The 24,392-nt window shown below is 38.0% G+C and overlaps 2 protein-coding genes across 2 annotated transcripts in view; both read left to right on the top strand.

Annotated features, from left to right (window-relative positions):
* Positions 1-483: 483 nt before the first annotated feature.
* On the top strand, positions 484-5,144 carry LOC141302143 (interferon-induced GTP-binding protein Mx2-like). The gene is made up of 12 exons (XM_073832335.1): positions 484-676; positions 1,223-1,360; positions 1,681-1,835; positions 1,912-2,050; positions 2,147-2,345; positions 2,701-2,779; positions 3,091-3,213; positions 3,522-3,645; positions 3,761-3,913; positions 4,081-4,157; positions 4,245-4,454; positions 4,553-5,144. Exons 1-12 carry the CDS (start codon positions 487-489, stop codon positions 4,775-4,777), a joined length of 1,812 nt encoding a protein of 603 aa, XP_073688436.1. The 5' UTR covers positions 484-486; the 3' UTR covers positions 4,778-5,144.
* A 3,693-nt stretch (positions 5,145-8,837) lies between these two features.
* LOC141301390 (uncharacterized) overlaps positions 8,838-24,392 on the top strand; it is a 30,828-nt gene continuing 15,273 nt past the window's right edge. The window contains exons 1-15 of the mRNA XM_073831628.1: positions 8,838-9,095; positions 9,846-10,042; positions 11,954-12,031; positions 12,161-12,259; positions 12,345-12,499; positions 12,577-12,715; positions 12,824-13,022; positions 13,497-13,575; positions 13,706-13,828; positions 16,728-16,860; positions 16,953-17,096; positions 17,204-17,280; positions 17,379-17,588; positions 17,678-17,894; positions 20,851-21,827. Coding sequence (XP_073687729.1) covers positions 8,986-9,095; positions 9,846-10,042; positions 11,954-12,031; positions 12,161-12,259; positions 12,345-12,499; positions 12,577-12,715; positions 12,824-13,022; positions 13,497-13,575; positions 13,706-13,828; positions 16,728-16,860; positions 16,953-17,096; positions 17,204-17,280; positions 17,379-17,588; positions 17,678-17,894; positions 20,851-21,827 — 2,937 coding nt within the window. The 5' untranslated portion in view covers positions 8,838-8,985. The remainder of the gene's footprint in view (positions 9,096-9,845; positions 10,043-11,953; positions 12,032-12,160; positions 12,260-12,344; positions 12,500-12,576; positions 12,716-12,823; positions 13,023-13,496; positions 13,576-13,705; positions 13,829-16,727; positions 16,861-16,952; positions 17,097-17,203; positions 17,281-17,378; positions 17,589-17,677; positions 17,895-20,850; positions 21,828-24,392) is intronic.

Genomic DNA, 24,392 nt, shown 5'->3' with positions numbered 1-24,392 from the left:
GTTCTCTCCATATTTTTATCGTATTGCTAAGGATTAAGTTTCCTTTAATTAAGGCGGGCAATGTTTTTGATGAGACATACAAGTTCTGTAGGGGAACAGACCCAAGTCTCGCAGCTTCAGCACTGATCCAAGTTGAGTTTGGGTCATTTATATGGCATTCCAATATAAAACGGAGCTGGGCAGAAAGTTGGTATAACTTGAAGGAAGGAGCAGCTACTCCGCCAAATCTGTTAAGCAATGACAGGAAGCTATATCTTAATCAGGACCTTTTTTCCTCCAAATAAAAGAAATAAAAAAAACATGCAGCTGTTTTAGGGCTCTATTAGGAATGAGAACGGGTAACATTTGAAGCAGCTATTAAAACAGAAAATAGGAAAATAAAATGTATGTATAGAAGGATATAAATTAAATTAAATAATATGTGCAGTCTGTAAGGTTTTATAAGTAAAATGTATTTTTTTCTTCTTTCTTCTTTATAGTCATAAAATGAAGGGAGAGGTTCACAGTCATTTAGAGGAGAGCATTCGTCCATACATTAATCTGATTGACAGTCTGCGGTCCGTTGGCATTCAGAAGGACTTGGCTTTACCGACTATTGCAGTGATTGGAGACCAGAGTTCTGGAAAAAGTTCTGTGTTGGAGGCATTGTCTGGAATTGCCTTACCAAGAGGGAGCGGTGAGGACTAAGTTTACTCTCTTTCTCTACTAGATATTCATATATACAGTCATGTGGAAAAGTTAGGACTCTCTATTGAATTTAATGGTTTTCTGTATCAGGACATAATAAAAAAATGATCTGATCTTAAAATTTGGAAAATAAATCCTCAGATGAACATTATAACATGACATATCACACAGTGCCATTATTTATTCAAGAAAAATACAGCCAAGAGGAAAAGGCCATGTGTGACAAAGTAAGAACACCATATGAGTCAGTTGCATGTAGATCCACTTTTAGCAACTGCCACTAGTCTTTTCAACATTGCTCCAGTTTATTTGAGTAAGGCTGAGCTCTTTTGACTTTTATTTTTGTTCAATAAATAATGACACGGTGCAATTTTTCACATGACTGTATACATACTTATTGCTAATAATAAGATAATTATTTATTTTGTTTAGTACATGCTCTCTATTTTTGATATATATAATTTATGTGATGTACATGTCACATAATGTTCACTTTTTGTAATTCACTGTATTTGTGAACTCAACTGTTTGATAGGAATTGTCACAAGATGTCCTCTAGAGCTGAGGTTGAAGAAAGTAACAGGTGGAGTCAACTGGAATGCCCTTCTCTCTTACCGTGATAAGACAAAAGAATTTGCGGATTCATCATTAGTTGAAAGCTACATCGAAGAAGGTTAAGAAAAATACTTGCAGTCTATTTTTTGTTTAAACTAAAAATATAAAGTTATAATTAATTAAGATGGTTTTTAGTGTCATTGTTTAATTTCATAAATTACATCCATTTGGAAAATTAACAACGTTTAGTGGGTGGGAAACAGTTTAGAGTCGGTGGACACCAGTAATCCAGGAAAAAGTCTTTTAGTGAGTGTGTCATGAACAGTAGGGTCAAATGGGTCCACCTAGGACCCAGGGCATAGTCATTTGTATTGGTAGCAAATAGCTGTCTGTTACAGTGTTCAGAAACACATTTTGAAATGTGTGTGTCTGTTACAGCCCAGAATGAGCTGGCAGGAAAAGGGGTAGGAATATGTGATGAGCTCATCACTTTAGAGGTCATGTCACCAGATGTGTGTGATCTCACACTGATTGATCTACCTGGAATCGCCCGGGTCCCAGTGAAAGGACAACCAGAGGATATTGAAAAACAGGTAGGTCATTTTAATTAGATTTTTGTACACACAGCAGCCTACTTGTCCAGTTATAAAACATCTTCATGTCTTGTAGATCAAACGTCTGATCATGAAATATATTGAGAAGCAAGAGACTATAAACCTGGTGGTGGTCCCTTGTAACATTGACATTGCGACAACAGAAGCATTGCAAATGGCACAAGGTGTAGATCCTGAGGGAAAGAGAACTGTCGGTAATAAAGCAAAACATCTACAATGTCATCAAATATCTTTTAACACTTCTGTTAGCAAATGCAGATTTTAAAAATAACTATTGTTTATTCTCACAGCCATTTTGACCAAGCCTGACCTCATAGACAGTGGAACAGAGACGAAAATTCTGGAAGTTGTCCAGAACAAAATCATTCCTCTCCGCAAAGGTTACATCATGGTGAAGTGTAGAGGACAACAGCAGATCAATGACAAAATTTCTCTGGAGAAAGCCGCACAAATAGAGAGAGATTTCTTTCTAAAAAACAACTTTTTCAGGTAAATTCTTTTTTTTTTTTTTTTTTTTACCTTTTACTTTCTAAAATATATGTGTCCATGAGACTTGATTTACCCTGTATAGATCAGGTTGCTTTGCTTTACAATTCAAAGTTTTCTAGCTTGGTAGTGTTTTTGAACTGAAGACTGAGAGATTTTAGTATAAGTCAGCCGCACCTCCTACTGGCCATCAGAAAGATTTGCTTTCACAAAGATTTATTCTTCTTTCTTTCATTCTTTCTTTTCTTTCTTTCTTTCTTTGTAACTTTGTTTCAAAGCACTGTTAAGTTTTTTTTTCTTTTATACCTGCTTATCAAGCTATGCCACCTCATACAAAGTGTCTTTTCTTTTTTAACAGATGCCTCTTGGATGAGGACAAAGCGACTATTAAATGCCTTGCTGTCAAATTGACTCAACATCTCGTTGAAAATATTAAAGTAAGTTTCTAAACGTCAGAAATGCAGACTTATGATATTTAAATTTACTATTTGAAAACAAAATCAGTCAGATATTCCCACTTAACCATTTTCTCTGATCTTTTTTGTTAACCTCTTGTGTTTGCAGCCTTGCTATAACCCTACACCATGACAGTTTAATTTTCCTCTTAACTAAATGTTTATATTGTTTCATGCACCGCATATGCAATGTGAACAAGACCCAAATGGCAAAAATAGAATTTAAACAGCTCATTCATTTTAACCATAAATCTCTGTCTATATTAATTTTTTTCCACAATTTTTTCTGTCAGAATTCTCTGCCACAGCTCAATGAGCAGGTAAAAAAGCAGTTGTGTGATCTGAAGAATGAGCTGAAGAAGTGTATGGCTGGACCACCACAGGACCCTAAGTTAGCCAAAATATTTCTTATTGATGTAAGAATCGGATCTTCTTGCTTTTCATAAATATTATTTTGGGTCCAAGAACTAATGTGTCACTAGATATACCAAATCTTGTCAGATGCAGCCATAAGGTAGTGTTATAATTTGCATTTCTAATTTAAATTTTTGCCAATAATTGTGGAACAGCAATGGTTAGAATAAATGATTGTGATGCTGACGATACTGAATCCTCCAGTATCACCCTAAACAAATAACTGCAATAATTTACGTTCATTTTTGTTAGATTTCTATATGATTAATGATAATATTTAATATAACAAATGTTATTTTTGCTTTCATAGACTTTAACAAAATTCATTGACCAAATCAAGTCTATATCATCGGGAGACTTGATCCTTGAAGACAATTTGTTTGGCCAGCTTCGGGAGGAATTTGAGAAGTGGAACAATTGTTTTAAGTCATCCTGTCAGTATATTTTCATATTTAAGAAACATAATTTAAATTTGAATTCACTCTTGTTGTGTTTTTCCAATGAAAACGTCAATTAATAATCAAAAAAATCTATTTTCTCCCAAACAAGTTTCTAGTTTGACCGAAGAGGAAGAATTCTTCCAGAAAAACAGAGGGAGGGAACTACCTGGCTTCAGCAACTACCGAATGTTTGAGAAGATTCTGCAGAACCATGTGGCCACATTTAAAGAACTTGCTATTAACCTACTCAACACCATTAAAGGTATCGCCATACATTTTCATATTTAACACCTTTCTGATTCCAATATAAGACCAAAAGAATATATCAAATCTAAATGACACTTGGAATGTTTTTGTAGTTTTACCACATCTGGTTTTTGAGACATTTGTAGCTGTTTGCCTGTTTTTAACAATGTATTTTTCCTGAAGGCATCATCGAGAAGCAGTTGACTCATGTGGTCAATCAGAGTTTCAAGAACTACCCTGTTCTTCTAGATATCACTATGGTAAATATTGCTTTTGATTAGTGGTAAATGAAACTGAATGACTGTCCATTTTTAATCAAGTTTTCTCTGTACTTTTTCATTTTTTAGGACAAAATTTACAACATTCAGTCAGAGCAGCAAGGAAAGGCTGAGGAGAGAATCTTAGAGCAGTTTGATATGGAAAACATGATCTTCACTCAGGATCCCATCTTCTTGAACATCATGAGTAAAACTAGCGGCGAGACATTTTCACATGATCAGCTACCTATCTTTGACAAAAAAAGCATGTACAGTGAACTACTGCGGGCGTATAATGAGGTATTATAAACTCTTCTTAGTTTTCAGTAACAAAACTGAAGTTTTGTTCAGAGACTGAATGGACTGCAGTGCTTAGCAGCTCTTTCATTTTCTTTCAGATTGTGATGCAGCGGATGTCTGACCAACTGCCCATGATAATCATGCTTTTCATGCTGAAGCAAACTGCTAAACGCATTTCTAATGACATGCTGAGTTTACTGGATGGGGCAAATGCGAGCGAGCTCCTGTTCGAGGACTCTGATGTTGGTAGAAAGCGTAGAGACCTACTGGCTCGTCTGGACCGTATGAGTATTGGTCAGAAAAAAATTAGCAATTTTATCTGAACAATCTATTGACTAGAGTAGGGGATTTCAACCTATTTTACACCGGGGCCCACCTCCTCCTCGGGTCAATTTTGCCTGACATTTCCTCTAAAGGTGTTTATTTTTAAACCTTTTATATTAACCAAAACATTTGTTTTGCCCCTTTATTCTTCTACTGCATGTTATAAAAATCCTCAAACAAACAAACAAACTTTCAATAAAAACTATACATTTGAATTGAAAAGAAATCCCTCTGCTGAGTTCTAACTTTTAAACATATATACAGAATATCCATATACAGACTTAAAGCTCTTGAATTCTTTAATTCAGACATTCTTTACAACTTCAGAGTACTTTTTAAGTAAGTGAACCTGCCAAACATTCAACAGGGAGATGCCAAAATACCACTCACCTGTCCATTTGAACTGGACTGACTGAATATCTACTGTTTGTATCCATTATAAAATAAACATACAAATGAAAAATACAGCAAATGTATTCTAAATCTGTTGATGCTAGTGCTCATATGTGCATAAACACCACTGACCCTTACTAGATCCACCTCTATGGGTGAGCACGCAAATTTCACGCAAAAATACTCTGGATCAGACTCAGAACCCCGAAAGCACAAGCAGAACAGGCATGTCTTTGCTTGTTTTCACATTGCATTATGCCTTAGATAAAAGCATCATGTCTTTCTGATGCAAATAACCATATAAATTATAACTATATCAATTTCTGATGCAAATAACCATATAAAACTATATAAAAAACATACAATGTACATGCAATACACTATAAAGGGTAAAAAATACACAATTCTGACATCATTTACTCACCTCCGTGTTCCAACCTTTTTAATTACATTTTGTAACAATGCGCCAATGCATTCATAGCATTTTTGATACAATTTAAAATCGGCCGATGCCAAAATAGGCAGGGAAAGAGTCATTATACGAAATGGGTGCCATTTCCACTTTGCAATTTTCAAAAAATTCATAAAGAACAAACTTGCTATAAAAAAGCCTACAATGTGAAAGACAAGTTAACCCTCCTAAAAACATATTTTCCCACCTCAGGCATAAACTCCTTATTAATATTATCCTTTTTCTTTAGGCAAGGGAACCTTTCTTGTACCACCCCGTTACGGACGATATGTATGCCATTAGAGTAGTAAAACTTGAAACATATAAAAAAAATTGTATGTTTTCCTAATAATGAATTGTTTCTTTTTTGCAAACCATCAATAGAGAGTAATTCGATTTTTAATCTTGAAAAATGAATTTGACATTTGAATGGCCTCACTGTTTGTAGTGAAAAAACAAATTCACTCAATAAAAGTGGCATGTATTTAATTAGTCCACACAATAAGAATATCATATACAACATTAAATCCATTAACATTTAATTTGATTTATATAAACTTTTTACAAAATGACCCTGTGATGGGGTGGTAAGTGATGTGACGGGGTGGTATGGACAAAGTGTTTCTCTATATGAACTGCTGGATGACAGGAAGTCATCTCTTGGAGAACCGGTTGGCCCCAACACGTTGCATACATTTCACAAGGGCATGTGTTTTATCGGTATCCATGATGATCACTGGATAAAGGTCATTTCCGCTTCCCCAATCAGTTGGTTCTGTTGTTAAGAGTGAAATGCTGTGATAGTGAGTGAGTGAAAGAGATTGTGAGAAAGTGACATAGTGAGTGAGATAAGTAATATGTGTGTGAGTGATATAGTGAGTGAAAAACCAAACATGGTTAAGTTAACAGAACATACTGATTAAAAATTGATTAGTCCATATTTATGGTGGCCATATGTGTCATTCATATGGGACATGTCCTGGCCACAATTTAAATATCGCCTAAAACATCCAAAGTAGTTTGATCAATAACATGAAGGTATTGTACAGAATCAACCAATCGTGGTGCTGCCAAGAGAAGGTGAGATGTACAGAGAACAATCAAAGCAATGCAAATATGTGCATGTGTTTGTTCGTTCATTTGACTTGAAGCATTGCTGTGCACCAATCAAAAAAGACACCTGTATGGTCACCCTACCTGTATTTGAATCCTATATTAGAATAGTTTCACACATCTTCTCATTCAAACAGGAAGCAGAACCATCGCATCACATTTATTACCACTCCATGTGCAGAACTCCCATGTGGTCAAGTTTCTCACCTAGCATGCATGCATTCAATCTGAAATGTGATTTTCTTTACATTAATAACTTAAAATAATTAATAAAAAACAGTTTTCCCTATTTACTTTGCGTGACGGGGTGGTTGGGTTAAGCTTGACAGACCCTGTCTAACATGAAAAAAACATCAAATAAACAATGTAAAAGAATGTCAGTATTTGCCTACTTTTGTTCTTGGTGGTTGTAAGGCTCAAATGATGTCACTTCCTCTTTGTGATGTCATTTAAAGCAACAGTACATTAATTATAGATAAAACAAGTTAGTGTGACGGGGTAGTAAGTTAAACTGAGGGACACACGCAAATCATAAAATATTTACAAAAAAAATAATGTTTTATTTGAATAATTATATCTTATGTAAACAGGGACACACATATATTGCTGAAAATAATAAAACTTTGAAAAAAAATAATTTGGTGATATTTTAGATGAAAATATCATGTTGGTCAACACCGACATGTGAAATTGGCTATGTACTAATGAAAATTAATTACAAAATAGTATGTTATTTTTTAAGAATAGTGTTTTATTATATATCATGTTAACAAGAACACCTGAATTAATAATTTTAAGCTTTGAAAACACACTTTAGGACATTTTTTGTGCCTTAAGCATCTCATCAAACGTTGCAGACCCAAATGGCACCCATTTGGTAGAATGACTCGAACATGGGAGAATTGGGTACCATTCAACTTGGCATGCCGCTCTGAATGTAAAGAGAGAAAACATTGTGTGATATTTGGCCAAATGTTTCAGAAATTCTAAGCAAAAATAGCAATTTTTTCATATCTTCTGACAACTAGGTGGCACTGTGCTGAAACTGTGCAGGTACCCTCAGGTCATGGTTATTATAAAACACACCAGTTTGTACTGAATACACTAAAGCATTCCAGAAATACAGCTTCATGTAGTCCTTGGCGAGCTCTTTGACATATAAATTTGCATGTTATTTGGAACCGGTTTGAATGATCAACTTGTTTTCTGTCTTTTTTTTAGATAGCATAGTCAAGATGATATGGTTTGACCGAATGTCCCCACAAGGATAGTAATACCAGTAGATTTTGACCTTGTGGGGACATTTCTTAGGTCCCCATGAGGAAACAGGCTTTTAAATCATGCATAATGAGTTTTTTTGAGGAAGTAAAAGTGTGCACAATCTCCTTTGAGGGCTAGGTTTAGGTGTAGGGTAGGTGTAGGGTGATAGAAAATATAGTTTGTACAGTATAAAAACCATTACGCCTATGGAATGTCCCCATAAAACATGTAAACCCAACAGGGGTTCACACTGAAAAGCAAAGAATCACATAGTTTTGCAATGCACAGTTATGTAACACTGGATCATTTTTCTTGATAAATAAATGACAAAGAAAATATTTTTCTCTTGTTTGATTGGGTTCTCTTTGTCTACTTTCAGGGCTTATATGAAAATCTGATGATGTTTTGGGTCATATTTATGCAGAAATATAGAAAATTGTAAAGGGTTCACAAACTTTCAAGCAGCACTGTATGTGTTGGTTCTGTGAGTCAGGGCAAAGTGGAGAGCTGACGTCCTCAGTTGACCTGTTAGACCTGCGTAGCTTTAGTGAGGAATAGGATTGGGAATCGAAAATCGACTCCAGAATCAGATACTTAAGGTCAAGAATCGGATACTTCTTGTAAAATTCAAATTTCGATTCCGTCTATCGATTCCTGTGTGCGCTTCTTGTTTTTTTTCTTCATCTGTGAGTCATTTCATAACAATTGCAACAGGCAGAACAAGTTATAATTAAGAACTTGTTCTGACGTGTTCAGTCTGCGTCTATTCACATTTACATTCACATTCTTATAACAGGTGTGGTACGCTATAAATTCAGTTCGCCAACTTTTTATTATATCTCTTCAGCATCACCACAAACACTGTTTAGAAGAAACCTGAATTGCACAATTTATTATTAAATTTAAATTAAATATTACATGTATTAGCAACATTCAAAAGGAAGACAAACTTTTTATATTTTTTTCCCCCTTTTTTTCTTTTTATGGAAAATGTTCAATTCAGACAGATTCAAAAAAATGTCCAGCTCAGGTGCTCTCTCATCTCCAGATCAAAGTAATGCGCATGATGATGAAGGTAGTGATAGCTCTCAAAATCAAAAGTAAGTATACTTTTTTGCCTATTATTGAAAATTGAATTAGCAAGTTAGTTTATTTTGCAATAAATATTTATCATCATAATCAGCAAGCAGTAAATAAAATTAAAGTGAATTCAGAGTGTGTCAGTGAGTCAGAGTTATCGCAGAAGTACATTCTTGTATCTTATACTTACCAAACTTTAGAATAAGTAATAACAATCATGATAACTTCATACTTTAACTTCTGTGTACATATCTCCGTGACAGCTTTGTGGTTTCACATATGGTATAATAATAAAACATTTTAATTTAGTTTTTCCATGCTTAATTTGTTTTCATAATCATAAAACTTAAAGGGGTCATGAACCTTTACTGTTTTTTTTTTTTTTAATTTGCAGTGTTCTCTGACGTCCACTTACAATGTTATCAAAATTTTTACATCAAAAATGTATTTTATTATCTTTCCTTTTTTGACCATTTGAATAGACGTGACAGATTATAGACTCAGAAGTAAAACTGCCAGGAAAAACTGCCTCTTTAAAACTGCCAGGAAAAATAAATATACTATCAAGTGTGCGTGTATTTATTAATTTTATCAGAAAACCCCAAGCAAAGTTTTGTGCTCAGAAATATATGATAAAAGGGCATAGCGCCCTAAAAAGACCACTGTGATTATATAAATACATTACCAACATCTGATTTTTTAAAATATATTTTTACATAAAAAGTGTACCCTTATTCTGACAAATAAAATCTATATTTTTATCTTTATAGTCACAAAATAAAGGGAGAGGTTCACAGTCATTTAGAGGAGAGCATTCGTCCATACATTGATCTGATTGACAAACTGCGGTCAATTGGCATTCAGAAGGACTTGGCATTACCAACTATCGTAGTGATTGGAGACCAGAGTTCTGGAAAAAGTTCTGTGTTGGAAGCGCTGTCTGGAGTTTCATTACCAAGAGGGAGTGGTGAGGACTGGTTTTACTCTTCTTTGTTATCTCTGCTATGATACCTTACACTGTGTGAGTTGCATGTCAGCAAAACAGTAGCAGCAAATATAATTGTGCATTCACACCTGCAGTGTTTCCTTGCTACATATCTCCTATGCAGAAATTACTAAGTTACTATGATGTCCAGGAGAATTTAGCTTCAACCAGCTCCAACATACTAGCGTGCATGTTTCTATAGACTGTAATCAGCTGCTTCATGTGTGTTTTTTTGGGTTGAAGCTAAATTTGGTAGGACAGTGGCCCTCCAAGAACAGGTTTGGACATGGCTGGTATCCCTTACTAAAAAGAAGTATACTTCGAGTTTATTTTATTAAGTATACTTATGTAAAGTTCAAGTATATTTTAAGTATACTTAAAGTAGTAAGTATACAAATGTCAGTGTACTATAGTATGCTTGTAAGTGTACTATTTCAATACTCCTTGAAACTAAATTGGCCCATTTTCTAGTATTTTTAGAAGTAAACTTTTAAAGGTGCCATAGAATGCATTGAAACAATATTTTAAATTGTTCTCGGATACCTACATAAAAGGTATATGGCATAGGAAAGGGCAAAAAGTCTCCAGAAACTGTTTTACAGGTCCATTTACAACCCTAGGATTTGTCCCTAGAATGAAATGCTCTGTTATTGCCTTATTTGGAAGGTCTGTGAATATTAATGAGGGGCTCTGCTCTGATTGGCTGTTTCACAGAGCTGCTCATCTCAGTAGCTTGCACATAGAGGAAATATATATTTAATTGCGGAGCTCTAGCCGCTTTTAATATGCGGTTTGTTGAACATGCTGTTTTGAATCCGCGACATTATACTCTCACTATTATGATGCATGGCTCTGTGTAATGCAGCGACACATGTACTTACCACACAAGTTCAGATGCTTGTCAGTGATACTCAGGATCTGTAAATCATTCAGAATTATCAGCAAGTGAAATCTTATGTACGGCAATGTAACAGGCGACCACTAGCATTAAGCTAACCATGTCCCTTCAGTGGCTTGCCTTATTTTACTGATGTACTGACGTTACTAATGATTGGGCAATGCAAATGTTGGGGGCTTAACTATTAACGATCGGGACTATTGCGTAATAGTCAGTGTGTTGTTGGAATTTACCTGTTTTTCAGTGGTCTTTTACAAACACCAGATTTATATAAGAAGGAGGAAATGGTGGTGTTTGAGACTCATGGTATGTCATGTCCATGTACTGAACTGTTTTTATTTAACCATGCCAAGGTAAATACAGTTTTCCATTCTATGGCACCTTTAAGTATATTTTACGTACAACAGTAGTAACCTTTGAGTACACAACTAGTTTACATCTATGTGTTAGTTTGTACTGCAAAGGGAACTTGTAGGTATATTGATAGTTTACTAATTAAATACTTGTAGCATTTTAGTACACTTTGAATTATAGTCGCAGTAAACTACTAGTTTAGTAGTTTAATGTTGCAAGTATACTCATACATTTTCTTTAAGTGAACCAAATCATACTTTAAGTATACTACTATGTCTGTTCCTATTTAGATATTAATTTGTATATATTTTGTTAAATGAATATCGAAACATTAAAAAAACTTTAAAAGAAAGAACAGGGTATCTGCTTGTAAACTAAAACATGTTATTCTAGCTTCATTAATTCTTTTTTTAAAACAATTAAAACACTTTTTCATAATTAAATAAAAAATATAAAGAAATGAATAACATTTTGAACAAAATCTAAAAACTGTGCATTTGTGATTTTATGCATTTTATTTGTGAGTTGCTACCAGATGGTTGGGTAATTAGATATTTGCATCAAGTAGGAGTACCTAATTTTTTTTAATAATTTTGCACAGTTAGTATTCTTTTAATTGCTTACTCATCTGTGTTTGATAGGAATTGTCACCAGATGTCCATTAGAGCTGAGGCTGAAGAAGCAAACAGGAGTCAACTGGAAGGCTGTTTTAACTTACCGTAAGAAGAAAACTGATTTATGGATTTATAAACAGTCACACAAGATTAATAAAACTGTTTAACCTGAGGGGTTTCTTGCAGTTGGCTCAAAATAATTAATCTTACAACTGGATTTTAACCATGTTGCAGGGCCTGTTGATGCCAGCAGACAGGCAGCACAGTCAACTCAAATTGAGAGGAAGTATGAATTTGAAGATCCTTCATTAGTTGAAAAACATGTTAAAAAAGGTTCGTAAAACTGCTTGTTGCAAAACTAATAGCTATAGTGTGATATTTGAATAAGTATAAAAATTACACAAATCTTGTGTTACAGCCCAGGATGAACTGGCAGGAAGAGGCGTAGGAATATCTGATGAGCTCATCACTTTAGAGATCATGTCACCAGATGTGTGTGACCTCACTCTGATCGATCTACCTGGAATCGCCCGAGTCCCAGTAGAAGGACAGCCAGAGGATATTGGACAACAGGTATGATCTGATTTTGGACTTCATATTTAATATCAAGTAAATATCAATCAACTTAAAACTATGTCTATTTCTTGTAGATCAAAAGTTTGATCATGAAATATATTGAGAGGCAAGAGACTATAAACCTGGTTTTGGTCCCTTGTAACAACGACATTGCAACAACAGAAGCCTTAAAAATGGCACAAGAAGTAGATCCTGAGGGCATAAGAACTCTCGGTACTGAAGCAACTCAACCACACAACAACTAATATCTCACCAAATATCTTACAGGATTTTTGTCAGCAAATACACATATTACAAAATATCTGTTTTTCCTTCTCAAAGCCATTTTGACCAAGCCAGACCTCATAGACAAGGGAACAGAGAAGAGGATTCTGAAAATAGTCAACAACAAAGTGATTTTTCTCCGCAAAGGTTACATCATGGTGAAGTGTAGAGGACAACAGCAGATCAATGATGAAATTCCTCTGGAGGAGGCAATACAAATGGAGAGAGATTTCTTCCAAAACCATGATTATTTCAGGTTACAAACGGAAGAGAATATAATTTAATTTTTGTTCCCAAGTTTGCTGTGTTACTGTTGGTACTTTGATATCATGTTTTATTATTAAAGCTTTTGTCAAAGTCAAACATCATATGCCACAGCCAGCATGAAGAAAAAAAGTAAAACAAGTGAATAAGTCTTTCCAAAAATCTGATCATTTTGGTGTTTGTATGACAAGGAAAGGTTAGTTCAGATTGTAAAATGATGTGTAATGACTCCCCAAAATTCATAATTATTTACTTAAAAAAACAAAAACATTAACACATATTTGTCATTAAACTGAATGACAGTTGACAACTGACTTTGCATTGACCCCATTGCAACAGTTTGTCTCTGCTAATAGATCCTTAAATGGCTTTTACTAAGGTTTTTGTGACACTCACTATTATGACTTTCCCCCGCCCAAAGAAAACCTTATCAAGTTATGCCAAAAAGTGCCTTATTTTTCTACAGATGCCTCTTGACAGAAGATAATGCAACTATTAAATGCCTTGCCATCAAACTTACTCAGGAACTTGTTCATCATATCAAAGTAAGTTTCTAATTTTCTCAATTCTATTGAAGTCTTTTCAAGCTAAGCATGAATTTAGTTGTACAATGAATATTGTGGCAGGATGAATTGAGAGACTTTTACTAAAATAAATCTTACCCACCATTGCCAGAAATTACTGCCACATCTTAATGAACAGACAGAAAAGCAGTTGTGGGACGTGAGGAATGAGCTCAAGGAGTGTGAGGGTGGACCTCCACAAGACCCTAAAGGAGCCAAACAATTCCTCACTCAAGTAGGATCTCACATTATCACTTCATGATGATGACTACATCAAATCTTCTTGTTTCTGAGAATTAGTGGGTTCAAGCTGTCCACTGCATTTGTTCTGATTTACTCATCCTCCTTTATTTCGTTGTTAAGAAAGAAAAAGGAATCAAAGTTTTAAAAGTGTGCTTGCACACACAAAACGTTTTTAACATTTTTATTAAACTGCTTTAAATTTTATTTTTTCCACATCAATGTACAGTCCATAAACCATAATAGTTTTAACATCTTTGCAAATTTATCAAAAATAAAAATATTAAATGATTCCATTGCATAAGTAGTCATATCCTTATCCTTAGTTAAAATGTTGCTCAGGAGCATTCATATTGCTTGTAGATGTTATGAGTGAAGTTAACCTGTGGCAAATTCAGTTGAATGGGTATTATTTGGAAAGGCACACGCGTCTTAATAAAAGGTCTAACAGCTGAAAATGCATATCAGAGCAAAAATCAACCCCTGAGGTAAGACAAAAAAAAAACTGCCTGTAGAGTTCAGAGACAGGATTGCATCAAGCCTGTTGCATTGAAGGTTCACAGAAGCATGTAGTCTCTGTTACCCTTAATGGAAGAAGTTTTAAACAACTACAGTTCTTCCTAGAGCTGGACTCCTGGCCAAACTGAGCAATTGATGGACAAGGACCTGGGCTAGAGTGGTGCCCAAGAACCTGATGCTCACTCTAGTTGAGCTCCATGATCTTATACAGTTTGGACACACCTTCTCATTCAAAGAGTTTTCTTTATTTTCATGACCATGAAAATTGTAGATTCACACTGAAGGCATCAAAACTATGAATTAACACATGTGGAATTATATTTCATTCTATAAAATATTTAATTCTATATATACACACACACTATACTATATATATATATATATACACTTCTGCACAACACAACTGATGGTCCCAACCCCATTTATAAGGCAAGAAATCCCACTTATTAAACCTGACAGGGCACACCTGTGAAGTGAAAACCATTTCAGGTGACTACCTTTTGAAGCTCATCAAGAGAATGCGAAGAGTGTGCAAAGTAGTAATTAAAGCAAAAGGTGGCTACTTTGAAGAACCTAGAATGACATATTTTCAGTTGTTTCACAATTTTATGTATATAATTCCACATGTGTTAATTTACAATTTCCATAGTCGTGAAAATAAAAACTTTGGCTCAAATGTGTCCAAACTTTTGGTTTGTACTGTATGTAGATGCAAGAAACTTACAGAAGGACAAACATGACTGCAACACTCCAACGTTCAGGGCTTTATGACTGTGTGGCAAGACTCAATCCTCTCCTCGATGAAGACACAAAACACACTTGGAATTTGCAACAAAGCATCTAAAGGACCTTCAGACTGGGAGAAACAAGATTCTGTGGTCTGATGAACCTTAATTCCAAGCATCATGTTTGAAAGAAAACCAGGCACTGCTCATTACCAGCAGAGAACCATCCCAAAAGTAAAGTGTGCTGGTAGCAGCCTCATGCTGTGGGGCTGTTTTTCAGTAGCAGGGACTGAAGGACTCAGAGTAGAAGAAAAGCTCAATGCACCAAAATATTGACATAGCCTTAATGAAAACCCAGTCCATAGCATTCAGAACCTCAGACTGGGCAGAAGTTCCACCTTCCAACAGAACAATGACCCTAATCAAGAGTGGCTTATAGACAACTCTGTGAATGTCCTTGAGTGGATAAGTGAAGGTTATTTATTGAACAACAGGCTGAGACAAGAGATGGTGAGGAGTGGAGTGAACACAGTCCAAACAATAGGCAAGGAGGAACTTGAAGACAGGCAGGAGGTAAGAATGACCACCGAGTCCAGGCGACAGTCCACTAGTGAGCAGAGATGGCTAGAAGCTGGAAGTTAGCAGCAGAGCCAGACAGGAACCTGAGTGGAAGCCACTCCACACTCGAGATCTCAGGTTATGCTCACATAGCAGAGAGGCGGACCAGGAACACCGTCTGCAGGACAGGAAGAGACAGGACTGGACTGGTGAAAAGTCAGAATGAAACAAACAACTTGGCAGAGTGTTAACAATATATAAAATGGTAGACAAGCAGTTAAGTAGACGGTTTTACACACAGAGATAGAATACACAACAAACTGGCAAAGAGGGAAGGTGCACGCTTACAAAGGGGACAGGATACATGAGGAACAGCTGGGAACACTCATACAAACGAGAACCAAACGAGGGGAACAGGTGAAGACACTCAGACAAACAAGGGCTAAACAAGGGGGCGTGGAAGCGGGAAACAAGGGGGCAGGACAAAAGGAGCACATGGCAGACAACAACAAAGACAAAGCCATGTGCTCAAACACAACACAGACAGAGAAACACTAAACAAAGACAGGACAGACAAGGCTGTCAGGGGTGATCCCTGACAGAAAATGTCTGCCAGACCCCATCCAAGCTGACAGAGCTTGAGAGGTGAATGTTGATGTGCAAATCTTGTTGCATCATACCCAAAAAGACTTGAGGTTGTAAAGGTGCTTCGGCTAAGTACTGAGTTAAGGGTATGCATACTTATGCAGTGTACTTATTTGTGTTTTTTATTTGTCATAAATTTAGGAACTTTGAAGTTTTTGCTTTGTCATTATGGTGTTTGGAGTGTAGATTGGGAACAAAGTAATGTAAAACAGCTTAACATATCAGCAACATATCAAAAAATGAAGGGGTATGAATACTCTTGTAAGGCACTGTATGAATGTTTCAGGAAGTTAGGTGATTGGTTAAGGCGTGCCCTTCTTCCCGAACTTCAGTTAACAAATCAACTCCCTGTCTAGGGTTTCTTTTAAACTATCCTGATAGATTATTCTTTTGCAATTTAATGATAACATAACAGGATCCTAAAACAAATTACATTTCTTCTCACAGACCTTAAAAAAATTCAATGATCAGATCAACTCCTTATCATCAGGAGAGATGATCAATGAGGAAAATTTGTATGCACAGCTTCGTGCTGAATTCAAGAAGTGGAATGATCATCTTAACCGTAAAAAAATATCCTGTGAGTATATTTTCAATTCAAAGAAAACATACTGTGATTTCACTCTTGTCAGTAATTCAGTAAACCAAGACATCATCTGGTTTCCAAACAAGTTTCCGACTCAAAAGAGGTGACTCAGAAAAACAGAGGGAGGGAACTGCCTGGCTTTAGCAACTACAAAGTGTTTGAGACTGTTCTGCAGAAACATGTGGCCAAACTTGAGAAGCCAGCCAAGGACTTACTCAAAAGCATGAAAGGTATTATCACACAACTTTGTGTTTAAACATGTTCTGGTTCTGAATGACTCTAAAAAGTTTAACACTCGTGGCTGTTTGTCTTCTTGATTTATGCATTTCTCCTGAAGACATCACCAGTAAACATTTACTTGACGTGACCCATCACTGTTTCCGGAACTACCCTCACCTACAAGAAATCACTGAGGTATATATTTCTCATAATTAATGGCAAACATTGCCCATTTATAATCCAGTTTGACAAAGTTTTTTTTTCCCTCTGTCTTTCTTCACTTGTCTTTATAGGCAAAAATCAACAACATCCTATCAAGTCAGCAAGAGAAGGCAGAGCAGAGGATCTCAGAACAGTTTGAAATGGAAAACTTGATCTACACTCAAGATCCCATCTTCCTAAAGATCCTAAGTGAGATTGCCAATGACAAGTTTTCAGAAGAACAGTTACCTATGTTTGACAAAAAGTGCAAGTACAGTCATATGCTGGAGTCGCATTATGAGGTTGGTTAAGTTTCAGTAACAAATTGCAATGCAGTGCTTGTGGTGTGTGGAAGTAACTTAATATCTCATATGTCCTTGTTTTCATTCAGATTGTAGTGCAGCGGATGGCAGACCAACTGCCTATGATGATCTCCCTTTTTATACTGAAGCAAACTTCTCAGCTTTTGTGTACTGACATTTTAGGTTTATTAGATGGGGCAAATGTGAGTGAGCTCCTCTTTGAGGACACAGATGTCAGCAAAAGACGCAAAGACCTGCGAGCTCGCTTGGATCGTTTGACTGCTGCTCAGTCAGAACTAAGTGATTTTATTTGAGGCATCTATTGACTAGAGCATATTGTATGAAAATACATTAAATCTGACATTATAATATTATTTTAAAATGTATCTGACAACTGTTCTACGGTTTAAATTCTAGGGGAGGTTATAAATTGATATATTGCTAGATTTTAAGCTTCTGAAACTTCCATATAACCATTTTGAAATTATTAATAACTATTAGCCTTGAAATTAAATTAACCTGCTATCTTATGCTATTTGATTGTTTTCAATCTTTACTTTACGGTGAGTAAATGATAACAGAATTTTAATATTGGGTGACATATCCCTTTAAGGTTTCATTATTTTAATTTAGCTAAAAAGCCATGCTGTTCTCCATTTGTTACACGTCTAGTATAGTGTGGCTGGCCCTTTATATACAGGATCAATTTTTGTGAATAGTTCCAGTGAAATCTAATTTTAGGTACTAGCTGTTTTTTTTACATTAAAAATTACACACTGCATTTCACTTATAATTCATGTTGATTATTATACATTTATACATCAAAGAGTCCAGAAAAGAGATGACAATTTTTTTTTTTTTATGAGGCTCATTGTGGGAGAGAACCAGTGACCTTCAAAAACTATTTTGTGTATAAATCAATGTTGGAGAAACATGTTGGAGACCTTAAACAGCTTGTTTGAATACTTTGAAATTCATCTGAGGTAGCTGCATGGGCTTTACATGCAGGATCCCGTTGTTACCCAGAAAACTTCAAGTTTGAAGAAAACAGACAGGAGTCCATTAGTTTGGATGCAGGAGAGCAGACTTACACCAATGCATGGAGTGACTGTGTTCAGCACATGAATGCATCAGAATATACCTCTGAGACAGAAGTTGGATCTATTTTTAGTTTTGTGCTTGATAACTAAAATGAGATCTGTTTTAAGGTCAACAGCAAAAGAAATGTCATCATCAGAATTCAATGAACAGAAGTGTCAGTATCACCAGCAGAGTGTTTTCATGAGCTCTTCCAGAGGGTACTCCACCCCAGATTTTTTTACTTCCTCACAAACATTCCCAATAATCCTTCGCCCTGACTCTTGTTTACTGATTGCATTTGCCTGCGTCTTGTTACTTTCTTGTTGCTTTCATTCACGCCATGCCGTTATTCTGAGACGACAGCATGTGACATTCTACTCTATCTGAATTATGTGTTTCTATAGCAACTCTATCGACAGCAAAGCCCTCACATGCTCCTGAACTTGTAATTACAACTTGTGAAATCGGAATGTTCTGAAAGTTACGACTTGGACCAGTGACAGCTGTACCATGTGACCGTCGCCAGGTTAATTTTGGCGTCCAATAAAGAGCTGCATTTTTATCTGCAGCCTTCGTGTCTCTGTGCAGATCATGACAAGAACTCTAGTGTAGTTTAAAGCTTTGGTGATTGATTTTTTTGTTTAGTGTTTAAGGTTAAGGCTCAAATTATAAATAAAAATGTTTTGGAAATAATAGATGCTTAAAAATAAAGTATAAAAAGATTGTCTCTATAACTGTGTAAATGACAAATTATGAGTGATAGTTTTCCTGTAACCATTGAAAAAAAATGGCATTTTAACTGTAATTAACAAAAAAAAAAAAACCTCGGTCCTGGAGGGCTGGTTTTCCTGCAGAATTTGGCTCCAAAGAGGGCCGCATTGGGATTGGGACCCAACGCAAATCTCGCGGGAGCGGGCGGTTTGAACTTTGCTGCGGGCGGGAATGGGCGGCTAAAAAAAGCACTGCCGGATCGGGATGCTCAGCTCGCTTTGCGTTAGTGAGGAAAAAAGTCTTGCACTTACTTCGTTTTCAGGATACGAAGGTATTCCAAAAAGTTAAAGTGCAACTCCATTCATTGGACAGCTTAACTTGTTTTGCAGGGGGATTTCGAGAGGGGGTTTCGGGAAAACCTGTCCAGTTTTCTTCCGTCCACTCGCCTTTTTCCCGTTGTTTGTGTTGCTCCTTAGTGCCCTCCCTCTTCCCTCGCCCGATGCAAATCTGTTCTGTACTTCTAACGGCCTGTCTACGGCACAACGCGCTGGATTAGTCTGTGTGTTGTAATGAGTGGCGCGGTGCTCCCTCCTCTGGCTGCATACGGCGATTACGTGAAAAAAAGTACTTGAAGTCGGTAGCCTAAGCGTTTTAGATGTCCCCGATAGCTCAGGCTACTATTCCCTACCAGTGTGTCAGAATACATGCAGGCCAGGGAAAGAAACAAACATGAATCTCTTTAATAACAGCAATACAAATACGTTTTTTTCCCCTGCGGGACGGGAGAAGAGGCAAAATCAATGCATTTCTATTATCGTGCGGGAATAAATTCTCAGAGTTTTGCGGGTGTGAGCGGGAGTGGACATACATATTGCGGGAGCGGGCGGGAGTGTAACACACACGTTGCGGGAGCGGGCGGTAATGGTCAGAAATTCGGCGGGCGCGGGCGGGAGCGGGATGAAGAAAACAGTCCCGCGCAGGGCTCTAGCTCCAACTCCAATTAGACACACCTGAACCAGCTAATCAAGCTCTTACTAGACATACTAGAAACTTCCCAGTAGGTGAGTGTCATGAGCTATTTGAGCTTTTCCCTCCTCCTCCGGAGGTTGCTGTTTCCCTTCCTCCCGCACTTCACTCCTCTGATTGTACACACCTGTCTTGTGATTATGACACTTGTTTCACCCACAGCTGTTCACAATTATCACGGACTATAAAGTTTCTCATCTCCCACTCCTCATCCTGGCTGCATTGTCTTCTAATGTCTGTCTCTGTGTTCCCGGATCCTGTCTCCTAGATCGTATTTTCAGTTCTGTTTATCTGGTAATTCCAGTCGTGTTTGTGCCGTGTTGGCCTTTTGTTTGTGTTCTGTTTAACTAATAAATTCCTCACCTGCATTTGGACCCTGACCTCATTTCTAACGTGACAGAATGCAGCCAGCCTTATGTGTCCAGCGGGGAGATTTTTTTTTGAGGGGGCTGTGCCCTATTCGATGGAGCCGTTCACATTCATCTGGCGGCGATGGACGCTTACGGAGCGGTGGCTGTGCATGAGCGCATCCGCTTTATGGCGATGGCGGAGGCGCTCCTTCGCGAGATGGCAGCCGCGCCGAAGCGCGCTCACGGCACTTCCGAAGCGGCGGCATCCGCTCACGATGTTTCCGATGCGGCGGTGACCGCTCACTCTATTCCTGATGCAGAGGCGACCGCTCACAATGCTCCCGAGGCGGCAGTGACCGCACACTCTGTGCCCGAAGCGGCGGTGACCGCTCACTCTATTCCTGATGCAGAGGCGACCGCTCACGATGCTCCCGAGGTGGCGGTGACCGCACACTCTGTGCCTGAAGCGGCGGGGACCGCTCACTCTATTCCTGATGCAGAGGCGACCGCTCACGATGCTCCCGAGGTGGCGGTGACCGCACACTCTGTGCCTGAAGCGGCGGGGACCGCTCACTCTATTCCTGATGCAGAGGCGACCGCTCACGATGCTCCCGAGGTGGCGGTGACTGCTCACTCTGTGCCTGAAGCGGCGGGGACCGCTCACTCTATTCCTGATGCAGAGGCGACCGCTCACGATGCTCCCGAGGTGGCGGTGACCGCTCACTCTGTGCCTGAAGCGGCGGGGACCGCTCACTCTATTCCTGATGCAGAGGTGACCGCTCACGATGCTCCCGAGGTGGCGGTGACCGCTCACTCTGTGCCTGAAGCGGCGGGGACCGCTCACTCTATTCCTGATGCAGAGGCGACCGCTCACGATGCTCCCGAGGTGGCGGTGACCGCTCACTCTGTGCCTGAAGCGGCGGGGACCGCTCACTCTATACCTGTTGCAGAGGCGACCGCTCACGATGCTCCCGAGGCAGCGGTGACCGCTCACTCTGTGCCTGAAGCGGCGGGGACCGCTCACTCTATTCCTGTTGCAGAGGCGACCGCTCACGATGCTCCCGAGGCAGCGGTGACCGCTCACTCTGTTCTCAACGCGGTGGCGACCGCTCACTCTGTTCCTGAAGCGGCGGTGACCGCTCACTCTGTGCTCGATGCGGTGGCAACCGCTCATGTACCTCTGGTGGCGGTGCCCGCTGACGTTTCTCTGGCGGCGGTGCCCGCTCACGTTTTTTCTGAGTCCGGTCACGCCCTGCCCGAGCTCCCAAGCTCTACGCTGGTCTCGTCCAGATTCCCGGAACCTTCGTCTCCGGGCCTGCTGTCATTACACGGACCTAGCCCACCATCCCTCCCCCTGGTTCACCATTTCCCCCGTTCCTCCTCCCTCCAGATTTTTTTTTTTCGGTCGTAGTGGAACGTCTGGGAGCCGTTCCTTAGAGGAGGGGTACTGTCATGACTCTGGGTTGCGAGCTTTTCCTTCCTCCTCCGTAGGTCGCTGTTTCCCTTCCTCCCGCACTTCACTCCCCTGATTGTACACACCTGTCTTGTGATCATGACACTCGTTTCACCCACAGCTGTTCACAATTATCACGGACTATAAAGTTTCTCATCTCCCACTCCTCATCCTGGCTGCATTGTCTTCTAATGTCTGTCTCTGTGTTCCCGGATCCTGTCTCCTACATCGTGTTTTCAGGTCTTTTTATTTGGTAATTCCAGTCGTGTTTGTGCCGTGTTGGCCTTTTGTTTGTGTTCTGTTTAACTAATAAATTCCCTACCTGCATTTGGACCCTGACCTCATCTCTAACATGACAGTGTGTTGAGGCAAGTTGGAACTAAATGATGCAGAAAACCGGCCCTCCAGGACTGAGTTTAGGCACCCCTGATCTAAATCAACAAAAATCTATTTATAATATAAAGCAAGTTCATTTTTTAAGATGACTCTCTGATTATCTGATTATTTAATGAAGTATTAAAAAAAAAACACCTTTTGATTATTTTTATTTTCTTTTTAATTATAACAGTTATTTGATCAATTCGGGATTATGAGAGTATTGACACAGAGATTTTTTTTTTAAATGAATTTTGTTACGTGAAATTAATTAGAACTCAGCTCTGATCCATCACGAATAATCCCTTCAATACAAATTGCCAGCTGTTTAAACTGAAAAAACAATCTATATATCAGTAGCTAAAACTGTAGTGTTTGAAAACTGCAACATGGGTTGCACACTGAGTGATGCAGGGACAAAGATCTTGTAGTAGGGGTGAGCGGGGCACAACCTAACGCGGGGTTAATTGTAACACACGTGGTTCAAATTTTCCACACATGCTAGCATAACTAAATTTACGGTATTTACTAGTTGCCATATCAACACTATGCAGAGAAAAAAGAGCGCCAAAATTCAAAAGGATTTTGAAGATATCGCTGAATATTTCTTTTACCATAGTAAAAGTTCATTTCTGGCTGAAGTAAACTTTTCATTTCAGTTTTTAGTATTCATTTAAAATTAGACAAAACTGCTATTATTTTAATCTCCAATTTGTTATTTATCAGTTTAGATCGTTTATTAATGCTTGGCAAACCAGCAGAAGACACTAACCTGTTTTAAACTCCAGTCGCGCAGATGGGGAACATTATAACACTGTGTTACAATATGCCCCGCTGTTATTAAACTAGCGATGCAATTTACACTATTGACTTATAAGGATTTTGATAAGAAACCACAAGAAACAGGTGAATAAAGGCTGACAATCAATGTTTAATGTTCAGATGTTATTATTTCAAGAAATGTAAACATTTTGGCTCGTTTATGTGTGTCGTTTTCTATGAGAGCTGTGTGTGGAGGGAGGGGAGTGTTTTTCTGAATGTCTAAATGTGTTTCATTTATTTGTCCACATTGTTTTGAACTACTGTACAGCTGTGTGTTGCGATCAGGGCCGTTCCAAGCATTGTTGCAATGTGTTCATTGTCAAACTCCAAAATTAGATTATTTTTATTTTTTAAAAAATCGTCATTACTTCATTTGAAAAAGTTAACACATGTATTTTACTGACAAAATATTTTAGATTGTTGTGTATACTTTTTTTTCATTCGATCAGATAACATTTTAAGCTGTCATATGGTCGTGTTACAACGTGCCCCTCAGATGTTACAATGCACCCCACCTACGGGGCATGTTGTCACGTTTCACTTCCTTTCTTTTGAGGTAAATAACGAAAAACGTATTCACTGTAAATATGAAACAAACCGATATATTTGTACTAGACAAGTGTGAAAATAATGTGGGTAAAAATTGTATTCTGAACCCCAAGTGGATTTACATAAACCGCGAAATTCAAAAAGTGTTAGGTTGTGCCCCGCTCTCCTACCATTTTGTAAGACAGGAAATACCAGGATGTGCTACCATGAATAGCATATTTTGTGAGGCAGAACTAACCCACAAGCCCTTAACCCATAAACTGATGCTGATACAGTCATCCTGAAAGGTAGGCCATTTTGTAGTAGTAGTACAGCTAGCTATTGACTACAGTAAAAATGACCTCAGTGGATTTTTAGATTAGTTTTATTGTATATGGGGACCTAAAATGACCTTTCCAAGGAGTCCAGAATATCTAGCAACACCTTTGTTCGTGACTG

Source organism: Garra rufa, chromosome 25, assembly GCF_049309525.1.
Source record: "Garra rufa chromosome 25, GarRuf1.0, whole genome shotgun sequence".
In the NCBI taxonomy this organism is placed as follows: Eukaryota; Metazoa; Chordata; class Actinopteri; order Cypriniformes; family Cyprinidae; genus Garra; species Garra rufa.
This window is presented reverse-complemented; position numbering and strand designations above follow the sequence as displayed.